This window comes from Festucalex cinctus, chromosome 7, assembly GCF_051991245.1.
Source record: "Festucalex cinctus isolate MCC-2025b chromosome 7, RoL_Fcin_1.0, whole genome shotgun sequence".
Taxonomy (NCBI): domain Eukaryota; kingdom Metazoa; phylum Chordata; class Actinopteri; order Syngnathiformes; family Syngnathidae; genus Festucalex; species Festucalex cinctus.
In genome coordinates this window covers 6,441,638-6,452,708 of record NC_135417.1, presented here as the reverse complement: position 1 = coordinate 6,452,708, position 11,071 = coordinate 6,441,638, and the positions used below count along the sequence as shown (strand labels likewise).

At 44.5% G+C, this 11,071-nt stretch overlaps 2 protein-coding genes across 2 annotated transcripts; one reads left to right on the top strand and one right to left on the bottom strand.

The window, feature by feature from the left end:
• Positions 1–300: 300 nt before the first annotated feature.
• On the bottom strand, positions 301–6,969 carry syt11b (synaptotagmin XIb). Its single transcript, XM_077525882.1, has 4 exons — positions 6,658–6,969; positions 3,224–4,107; positions 2,638–2,758; positions 301–2,441 (listed from the first exon to the last, which is right to left on the bottom strand). Exons 1-4 carry the CDS (start codon positions 6,689–6,691, stop codon positions 2,128–2,130), a joined length of 1,353 nt encoding a protein of 450 aa, XP_077382008.1. The 5' UTR covers positions 6,692–6,969; the 3' UTR covers positions 301–2,127.
• On the top strand, positions 6,060–10,991 carry LOC144021769 (uncharacterized). Its single transcript, XM_077525884.1, has 6 exons — positions 6,060–7,562; positions 8,731–9,081; positions 9,201–9,458; positions 10,170–10,260; positions 10,331–10,373; positions 10,445–10,991. The coding sequence occupies exons 1-6, from the start codon at positions 7,517–7,519 to the stop codon at positions 10,526–10,528; spliced, it is 873 nt and encodes a 290-aa protein (XP_077382010.1). The 5' UTR covers positions 6,060–7,516; the 3' UTR covers positions 10,529–10,991.
• The last annotated feature ends 80 nt before the right edge of the window (positions 10,992–11,071 follow it).

Below are 11,071 nucleotides of genomic sequence, written 5' to 3'. Positions count from 1 at the left end.
AGATTTGGATCATCTTTTTTTTTTTTTTATGCGAGTATGTTAAAAATTTTTCGGGCATCTATCAGGTAAGGGGCGTGGCTCGCTAAAGTGTGGCCCTTTTTAACAGCACCACCCTGTGGCTACTTTTTTTCCCCCCCTGAATTGGCGCTGGAGGAGAAGGAAGAGGAGAATAAAAAACATTTTATCACCGGATGTGATAAAATAAAACAGGCAGCCGCTAACGCATCACGTCTAAGGATAGAGGAAGAAAGTTGGACGATGTTAATTCAAACTCAAAAAGTGAGAAGAAGAAAGCAGGCGTCAGGCTAACTTGTTTTATTTGCACGTCAATGGGGAGGTTGGCATCATTCAGGTGTACAGCAGGGGGCGCTCCAACGCGCGCAAAGCTTCCGGGATATCAGACAGTTAGAAGATAGAACATCGATACAAAAAAAAAAATCTACATGTCAAGTCTGAGAAGTCTCCAGGTTGACGTCTGACGCGGATGGGGAAGGGCTTAAAGGCTCCGGCGGGCGCTCCCGTCACGGTCACACGACTGATGATGACGTCACGGCTGGGGTGTTGACGGCAGCGCCGGACAGACGTGGTGTGCTTTTCGAAGGGCACAATCTTCATGGCGCGAATGAGGAGAAGGCTCGTGTCGGAAAATCATTCATCGTGACGTCACACTCCCCAATCGCATTTTGCTCTCGGTGACTCAAACGATTGGTCCGTAAAACGTACGTCCATGACGTCACACGTGGGGTTTAGGACATCATCGGCAGCAGACACATATGAACAGAAGCTACGAGCGCCTGCAGGTGGCGCCCCTGCTTGACAGGTTAGCACGGCGGCGGCCATGTTGTTAGCTTAGCATTGTGACTAGCGTTGCCCGAGCGCTCTTTGCTGCCACGCAAGCGATGAAAGGAAGCTTAAGAGGAAGGAAAAATCAATCATTCATTCATGCCACAAACACAAGCACACGCATGAAATTATTTACACGTTGGTTACCTGCACGCCAGAGCCCCGACCGACATCAGGGAACGTCTTTGAACGTTTAGCGTCCACATCCAGCTTAAGGTCCTCACGAGTATAGCACAATTCAGCGTTTTGGACTACTTTTTTTTCTTTTCTCCTTTTTTTTTTTTTTTTAACTTCAACTTGTATTTTATACTTGTGATGTTTCTATATGTTCAATAAACCCAACCAACCAACTAAAAAAAACAATAAAAAAAAAAAAGATAAGAGGTGGACGGGTCGATCCAAATATCGATATAATCGATACTAACTATTATCGATATCGGATCGATACTTGCACTAAAATATCGATCTAGTAGTTTACGGATCTCTGGAAGAAAACAGCTGATGCACTCCCGCGGAAGTCAAGGGAGAAATAGTCTTTTTAAAATTCCTGCTCCAACATTTACCGTCTTGAACGAGAGTCGCCTCTTTGGTGGAAATCAACCTGACTTTTTCAACAGATGTGTTGGCATTTAAATATCGTGAACATGACAATGACAATATTGTGGTAGTTTTAATATCGCGATATCGTGCTTATCGTTACGTCCCTGGTTAGTGGAGATGGTAGGTTGTTGATAAGCAATGCTGTAATGTACAAAAAACACAATATTGCATCACCAACCCGCCCCCACAATATCGTGATAATTATCATATCGTGACCTTCATATCGTGAAAATATCGTATCGTGATGTTCGGATATCGTTACATCCCTACTGATGGCATGCATATTTTTTGCACGTGTGAACTGTACCCGTCTGTAAAAGTGTGAACATTTATAAAGAATTACAAAAATAAAAAATAACCAAAAAAGAAGGACCTTGAGCTGGATTTCGTGGCTCAAGCGGGATTTCCATGACTCCCCCGTAGGTGGCGGCAAAGCATGCTGGGAACTGTCTGGACTGTGATGGAGGGGAGGGATGTTGTTGTTCTGACAAAAGACATGCAATTAACTGCATGATGACAACACCAACTTACTTTTCTTCTTCGCACACACACACACGCACACACTTCCTTTATCACAAGCATATTTTGTTGTGTGTGTGGAAATAACAGATAGCACGAAGAAGGTGCGTGCGTGCGAGCGTGTCGCGCACGCGGTCCGTGTTTTTTTTTTTTTTTGCGCGGCGCTCAGTACTCGCTGAGGCTGTGCCACTTGGAGATCTGGCGGCGGGGGTTGTCGCAGACCTCCCGCCAGTGGGCGGCGGCGGAGGGCGGGGCGGCGGCGTGCAGGCCCAGCAGCAGGCGGCCCAGGACCTCGTTCTTGGCGGTGCGGTCGAAGTCCACCACCAGGAACTCCACCGACACGTCGGCCAGCAGCTCGGGCGGGATGTCGTAGATAAACGACTCGTTGAACACCGGGTTCAGCGTGCACTTCTTCACGTGCGTCTTCTTCTTGGCGATGCGCTTGCGCCCGTAGAATACGTTCACCTTCACGTACGGGTCTGCGGACGTAAAAAATACATTATTTGAAAATTATATAAAAAAAAAAAAAATATATATATATATATATATATATATATATATATATATATATATATATATATATATATATATATATATATATATATATATATATATATATATATCAGTGACTGTTTAGCACACTGATCTGAATGTTTGCGTTTACGCCGGACTCACTGGCAGACAGTCCGGCGATGTCCATCTTAGGTAGGTGTCGAGCCTTGAGGACGACCACACTCAGACGATGGGACACCGGCTGGTACGACAGCGACGCCAGCAGCTCGCCACGGCTCTCGCACTGACAAAAAAAAAAAAAAAAAAAGTCGCTTCATGTCTCCGTCACTCAACTACCGATTAAAAAAAACATTGAATAAATAAAACAAAATGTAGTATCATTTTTGTAGTTTGTGTTGGACGTGCGCCTTTACTGGGCGTGGCCAAGCAAATAGAGATGTAACGATATCCAAACATCACGATATGATATCATTCATGATATTGTGGGGAGGTTGGCAATATTAAAAAACGGTCACAATGTTATAAAAAAAAAAAAGAGCTTATACTAAAAAAACAAACACAATATTGTGTTTTTGTACATAACAGCAATGCATATAAACAACCTACAATTTCTAATAACAATTAATATTGAGCCACTTACTTGCTAATACATGCACATATTGAGTTCCGAGTTCGCGACTTAACAAAAACGGACGTCGTTCAAAGCGGTTCAATTAAGACGACGCCAATTGCGTCGTCTGCCGCTCACCTGCATGTTCCTCTTGGTGATCCGTTGGCTGAGGTGGACCCGCCCCGTGCTGGGGTCCACGCCCTTGAGCGGCACCAGCGCCTCGCCGATGACGTCATCGCGGGCGAAGCGGTCGAAGCTGAGCACCAGGAAGTGCAGCGTGAGCTCGGGCAGCGAGCTGTACGCCACGCCGTAGAAAGTGAAAGTCTCGTCGAAGAGCGGCTCCAGCGTCTTCCTCAGCACGCGGGTCTTCACGCGGTGCTTCTTCTCCGGCAGCACCGTCATCTTCACGTACGGGTCCGAGCTACCCGACTGCTCGTCCATGGCGGGCAGGCCCCTCGCCCCCACCACCGTCACCACAAGCGCCTTCTTGGGGAAGTTGTAGTCCACGGCCAGGCTGACGGTGCCCAGGCCGGCCTCCGATTCCGACGAGGAGGCCGGCGTGAACGGCGACGCCGTCTTGCTGCTGCCCGCCGAGTCGGCGTCCAGGCAGCAGTAGTCGGCGCGCACGGGCAGCGCCCGCTCCAACCGGGCGGGGCCCGAGGAGCCCGAGCCGGAGGGCGCCACCAGGTGGCTCATCTGAAGCTGACCGGGGACGTCCAGCACGTTGTTGTCGGCGTCCACCAGCACCATGCCGGCGCGCTCGGCCCGCCTGGCGTTGCGCACGATGCGCTTGCCGCCGCCGCCGCCAAGAGACTCTGGGTAAATGCTGATCCCCTTCAGCATGTGGATGAACTTGTAGGGCGGGTCCTCGGCGTCGCAGTAGCGCTCGCCGTGCAGCTTTTGGCGGCCCCAGCCGCCGCGCAGGTAGCGGCGCTGGCAGAAGGACCACAGCAGGAGCGCCGCCAACACAGCCGCCACCAGGACGCCCGCGCCCAGGAAGCCCGCCAGCACCGGAGACATGGCTGAGAAACACACACAGGAAGTCAGACGGGTGGGCCTTCAGACTGATCTTATATATATATATATATATATATATATATATATATATATATATATATATATATATATATATATATATATATATGTATATGACTGGATAGCCGATAGGCCAAGACTTTGGAGGTGGGAGGCGGCCATATTGCTCCTCCCAAGAAACGTTTCTCGCCATACCATCCGATACATTTACAGTATCCAAATGGGAGAACATTTGAGACACTACTTAGCAGAAACAACATCATTTATACTGTTTTAAATTTGTTAAACATAAACAAGAGGACTTCAGACATTTTACAACTTGCCTTAAATACATGCAAAAATTATATGCTTAATGATGTTTAGTACAGGAGGAAACATGCATATTTTTTATTAACTCATTCAAACCCCAAAACATAGAAATACGTTTTTAATACTTTGTCCTTCACTCCCAAAAACGTATCTATATGTTTTTTTTAATGCTAGAGCATACAGAAGGCTTTGATACAGCTTCTGATATGAAGAGGTCACTTAAAGCAATGGTAGTTATTACAAAAAAACGACCAGCAGGTAGCAACAGAATATAAGAGATCAGCAAGGGCCATGTTGCAAGAAGCTCTTTTTGCCAGTGTTTTCAGCACGTTTGTGAATATTGATGAAACTTAGCTATATTCTAATTAGTGATAGACCAATATGGTTTTTTCAAGGCCAATACTGATACAAATTATTAGTAGTCAAGGAGGCCAATAACCGATATTTCAAGCCGATATTCATTTGCAGTAAAATACAAAAAAAATAAAAAATATTTGAAACTATATTGACAGATTTGTTTAAAGAAAATCTAACAAAAATTGCAGTCGTTAGCATGTGTTAAGCTAAATTAAAAAAATAATAAAATTAAAAAGCAGGTAAATATTTCCCTAAAGATTTCTGCTGTAAATAAAGTTTTCTAAAATTTCTACATAATTTCTTGATTAGTTTTTTTAAATAAAAAGTGTAGGAAGTTCCTATTTTTTATAAAGTGGAAATTTAAATCCATCCATAAATGCAAAGTTCCTGCATCTCCATGAATGACAAATGCATGCGAATGTAGCACATTTGGGGGTTTTGTTAAGGTTTCTTGAAACGTTTCAAAAGATCTTTGCAGTGAAAAATTGTCCGAATATGTTCCAAATGTGTTTACAAGTCAAAACTGTCTGTGAACATCTTACAATTTCCTGGTGAAAACCCCAAATTCGCTGAATCGCTACGTTCGCAAGTATTCACCGCTCAGTCAGATACCAGCTTTACCAGATTCAAAAATTGGCCGATGCCGATAATCGGTCTATTCCTAATTCTAATGCTAACTGCTGCAAAAAAAAATCCCTGATGAAAAAGAAACTCTAATCTTTCTTTTGGTAGGGTCCATGTTTTATAGCAATAGAACACTCTGTGGACCAGTAAAACAGCAGGGAGCGAAGGCGGTTGCTTCAGTCAAAATGGCTGCCAGTCAATGAGTTAAACTTTAACTCATCATAATTACAGTTAGGATTCTTTAACTGTTAAAGAATTGTAATTGAACTGTAATTCAACAAAAGATGCCTCTGCCAAATCTAATATTGGGGTCTAAGGAACTGAGCGATAAAAGGATAAAAAGCAACACATTTATTTATTTATGATTATTATTTTCTTTTAGCTTATTAAACAAAAAACAGTGAGCACCCCAGTTTGTTTGTGAAGCTCTTTATGCGCTGCTTGTCCTAATGTGACACGCACGAGCAAATTTGCGATGCAGCCTATCAGAATGAAGCGCTTCCTTCATTCACAGTCACATGATGTCATGCTTTGCTGAGAAAAAAAAAGTGCTGAGAAGAAAAAAAAAAAACAGCTCGCTTCCTAGCAACACACACACACACACGCACGTTTGTCTTTGTATCATCGTGTGGACTTCTCAGTGACATATATCGATATATGACTACTTTTTGGCCATTCAACTACATAGTCGACTATTCAAAAAAAACAAAAAAACAAAACAAATTGGCGATTATGGAGTGGGGAATGGTTAAAACATTGGCAACACGACCAGAACAACTGATCGAGTGTAGTGAAAACAATGACGTCATTCACGGTTATGACCGCAATGGGACCACCGCGTACAGACATGATGTCACCGCGAGCCCCACGATAACATTTTAGCGCATAAACGCCCCAAAACAACGGAACATATCATACATGTACATGAATAACGCAATTTGAACGGTAGAAAAAGAAGCCCAAAAATATATAAACAATAAAATAAAACTCGCTCTCGAACCGCTGCTGTGACGTCGAGGCCACGTTCGGATGTCGAGTCAACGACGGAGAAGCGGACAAATGTCGAAAAAGGAGCCCAAGGGAGGCGAAATGGCGGCCGGCCGTCGACTGGGTGGCGCCCGCGGCAGGTGCAATGACAGCGCAGCGCCAGCGACCGCGTTTTCCCCTTCAAATGCGAGCGTGAACACGACGAAGAAAACCGACAACCGCCCGACCGGCCGCCAGAAGGCTGCCGCGGATTCACTGACCGTAGGACGGTCGCAGCTCCGTCATGTCCGCCATTTTGTGGCAGGGCGGGAAGCGTCCAAACGATGGAAGAAGAGGAGCAAGACGAGGAAGGAAGGATGGAGGGAAGGAAGGAAAGAGGACGCAGATGGCGCAGCGCTCGTTTTCCTTCACATTCGTCAGCAAAAAAAAAAAAAAAACAACAAGATGAGGAAGCTGCTCTGGCCCGGTACGGTCCGGTCCGGTTCGAGCGTCGTCTCTTGTCGTGTACTGTCGCCTGGAGTGAGTGGTGATGCTCGAAGGATGCAGCGAGTCTGCGCACTGAGGCCGCCGCCCGACCCTGACGCGCATGCGCACAAAGCCTCTCGAGAAGACGAGAAATCAAACAAAAAGAGCAAATCAAGTTGAAATAATTCATTCTTTCACCCAAAAGAAGAACACGAACATATATTCATTATTTATTTTTTATTCACCTTAAAAAAACACAAAAGCGAGATGAAGCAGGCTTCATTTAAAAAAATTAAAGGGACAGCTTTCTTTTCTGAGGCTTTTGGGAAAGATTCTTCGTAAGAAATTGGATCCATTCATGATGCTGGAATCAAATTTGACCTTTCCTGAGGTTGCATTTTTTGGGGGGGAAAGGCTCCGGACCGATTGTGGTGAAGATCTGGCAGACTTGAGTGCGGATCGGGCAGGTTCAGCTTCCGTCTTAAGCTTTTCATCTTTCTTGCTTCACTTTGAATTTCATCTACTTCCCCTTTTTCTTCTTCCCTTTTCTTTCCCCCTCAACCCAGAAGAGGAAGGATAGCGACGACTTCTTTTTAAAGAAAAAAACAAAAAAACACTTTCTCTCTCTTTTCCACTTGAGTCTTCATTATCACCATGTTTTTTCTGCACGCAAATGTTTTGGTCTTGCTGCTTCTGACAGGTTAGTGATTGATGTGATCGGGTCGTGCGTCTGTCAACTCGTCAAATATTATGTTAAAAGTATCGAGCGTGTCATGTGACGTCATGCAAGTGAGTAGTGCAAGCGGTGATTTAAAAACAAAATCTCATAATTTTAAGAAAATTTATACGAGTCATAAACACGTTTTTTTCAAGGCTGATGCCAATTATCAGTACTTTTTTTTTTTTTTTATAAAAATGCCAATTTTGACTATTTTTGATTTGTTGTAATGTCTTAAAGCATATTTATTGAACATTTTTTCAAAAATGTAGAATTTTTTTAACTTATTTATTTAATCTTATTCCATTCATCTTTTAAATTTCTAACAAAACGTTCAGGGCGCTCCCAAGGTTACTGTAGTACTTCTTAAAAAGTAAATTGGAAAATTAAGCAATACTACCAATGTAACGATATCCAAACCTCACGATACGATATTATCACAATATGAAGTTCATGATGCGATAATTATCACGATATTGTGGGGAGGTTGGCGATACAAAAAGGTCATAATATTGAAAAAATAAATAAATAAATAAATAAATAAATAAGCAAAGCTCATGCTTAAAAAACAAAACAAAAAACACAATATTGTGCTTTTGTACATTACTCCAATGAAAAATATAAAAAATATATAAATATAATATATAAACATACAAATATAAAAATATAATATATAAATACCATTAGTGTAGATTTTAAATAGAGAAGTGCCAAAACATGCCTTGTTAAAATTAAACTGCACTAAAAACAAAAAACAAAAACAAAAAACTAGCCACCAGAGGGTGCAAAAACTACACAAATGGAAGTCAACCCGACTTTTTAGAGAATACTTTTTCAGACATCTGAGAAGAGAGATGAGAGCGGTGGAAAAGATCAGTTTACTTTTAAGGGATCGGCCGATCACCGATCCCCGAAAATGAAGGAACCGATCAATCGGTGCACCCCTAGCTTTAAACCAATAAGACAGCGAGTGCAGGCAGCAGAGGGTGGGTGGCTCGTGCCTCAATGGTGCACCAAAAACTGCGCATTCAGGAACAATTCAGAAGTGGGTAGATTTAAAAAAAAAAAAAATACCCGGCATTAGACCGCTGCGACATCTTGTCCAAAATATGCACACGTTTGTGCACAATATTTTGGATTCATTTTTCAGCTTGGGCGGCCGCGCAGGTGAGCTACTCGCCAGCGATGTGCGCGGTGCGCGGCTCCACCGTCACGCTGCCGTGTTCCTTCACTCCCATCATGCCGGTGGTTCGGGTGCGCTGGTGCGTCAATCACGAGATCTGCTCCGGGACCACGCCGTCCGTGTACGACAGCGCCATGCCGCGCGCCATGCCGCGCGCCAACTGGCGCTACTTGTACCTGGGGGACATGGAGGGAAACTGCACGCTGCAGATCCACAACGTCCATACGCAAGACAACACCACCTTCCGGTTCCGGATGGAAGCACAAGACAACGCGGGACATTTCACTGGCAGAAAAGGCGTGGCCGTCACCGTTGTGGGTAGGACCATCGAGTTGTTTGCCGTGCGCACCGTGACTCACAGGTTTTTGAACTTATAAGCCTTAACGCACACATTTAAATGCTTGATCATCTCCACGGTAACCGCGCTTTGCCTCTAGACGGCGATCCGATGAGCGTGCAGAGCTCCGCCCCCGGCAGCGTGAGTGAGGGCGCGGCGGTGACGTTGAGCTGCATGTCGCGATGCTCCTTCCACCAAGTGGACGTGCGATGGCACAAAGATGGCCGCGCCCTCCTGGAATCCGGCCCCACCCTCCGGCTGACAGCGGCACGGTCGGCCAACTACAGCTGCGGTTTGGTTGACCGCCCCCACACCACGTCACCGCCCTTCAGGCTGAACGTGGAACCACGCCACGCAGGTAAGTTACTATCCGATTCTTCACATCTTCTTTTTCACTTTTTCTCTTCAGTGTTTTCACACCATTGATCTCTCTCTCTCTCTCTCTCTCTATATATATATATATATATATGACTGGATCGCCGATAGGCCAAGACTTTCAAGGTTTCAAGGTAGCCATATTGCTCCTCCCAAGAAACGTTTCTCGCCATACAGTCCTCCGAAACATTTGTATATCCAAATTGCTATGATATGCTTCATGATGTTTAGTATAGGAGGAAACTTGCATAATGTTTTTATTAATTATAACTAATTGAACAAAAGATGCCTCTGCCAAATCTAATATTGGTGTCTAAGGAACTGAGCGATAAAAGAAAAAGTGGGTCAACAAAACTGCACATACCATCCACTTGTTAATTTTTTTTAAATTATTTTATTTTTTTAACGGCAAACCCGCCTCCAAGCTGTATATGTCTCAATTGTACGTATAGCGTATAGTTTACTTTATACAGTAATAAACTCACCAGGTGGTAGTAACAAGATGGCCGCAGTGTGACTTCAACGGCTTGCACTTGCGCGTATGGACTATCGGCTATCCAGACATATATTCAGGCCAGTGGCATACACACACCCGCTCACTCACTGACTCATTCTTGTTGTTTTGTTTTTGATGTTGTCACGCATGAAAACTTGCAAAGTCGTCAACATGTCGATTTTCTCTGCAACTTTCAAGGCGGCCATTTTGCCGCGACTCTGGCCAACTCCGTCCGCCTGCTGATGGTGCTCGTCGTCGTCATTCCGATCATCTTCTTCGTGGTCAAATGGTGCGTCGACCTGCCTGCCTGCTGCTAGCAGTTAGCATTAGCAACGGTTAGCATGTGTTTAACGTTACAGGAGGAAGCGCCGGCGTGGCAAGCGCGAGGAAAATGAGCAGCGGGTGAGTCCACACTGGCCCACAATGCACCTGGGACAACTTCCAACCTAATCGGCTACTGTGTGTGCGTGTAGGTGTTCGAACCTGTGTACATGAACACGATGATGTCAGGTGCTCAGCAAGGCGGTGCAGACGGACAGGAAGTCATGACGTCTTGATGCCGCTTGGAAGTGATGCGCGGAAGCAGCGCTTTTGGAAAATGGCAAACATTGCCCAACAGCGACATCTGCTGGCTAATTGTCAAATTGTCACATTCAAACATTCGAGCACGTCTGTTGCAAACACAGTCAGGAAAGCTGAGCAAAAAAAAAAAAAAAAAAAAAAGTGAATAAGCATAATCAAATGTGTATAGAAATACAAATAGCGGCAAATAACCACTGCCTAAACAATCACAGGGGGGACATTTTTCAACAATGCCTGGGATGTACAAAGCATGACGCCACAAGCTGGCTGCTACCGTATCATTGGTGATTTTTTATTTTGCCGCTTTAACACGAGTGCTAAACCACACAGGAGAAAAATAATGGACTTTCTTGACTCATGCAATTTGCCACTGACTTCTTAAGGTTTGTGTTTTCTTTGTATCGGCTAAGTAAATGTGCTTCAAGTGCTTTAAAGGGATAGTTTGGATTTTTTGACATGAATCTCTATTTCATCCTCACCTCCAGTGTGTGCAATCATAACTGATTTACCCCTGACGG

What these genes read in the sequence shown, in the direction of transcription:
- syt11b (XM_077525882.1), bottom strand. Translation starts at nt 6,691, where the DNA reads ATGGCGGACATGACGGAGCTGCGACCGTCCTACG. An exon ending in TCACCAAGAGGAACATGCAG is followed by an intron (nt 2,759 to 3,223) that starts GTGAGCGGCAGA and finishes TTTTTTTGTCAG; the next exon opens with TGCGAGAGCCGTGGCGAGCT. An exon ending in CATCGCCGGACTGTCTGCCA is followed by an intron (nt 2,442 to 2,637) that starts GTGAGTCCGGCG and finishes TTACGTCCGCAG; the next exon opens with ACCCGTACGTGAAGGTGAAC.
- LOC144021769 (XM_077525884.1), top strand. Translation starts at nt 7,517, where the DNA reads ATGTTTTTTCTGCACGCAAATGTTTTGGTCTTGCTGCTTCTGACAG. An exon ending in GGTCTTGCTGCTTCTGACAG is followed by an intron (nt 7,563 to 8,730) that starts GTTAGTGATTGA and finishes TTCATTTTTCAG; the next exon opens with CTTGGGCGGCCGCGCAGGTG. An exon ending in CGTGGCCGTCACCGTTGTGG is followed by an intron (nt 9,082 to 9,200) that starts GTAGGACCATCG and finishes CTTTGCCTCTAG; the next exon opens with ACGGCGATCCGATGAGCGTG.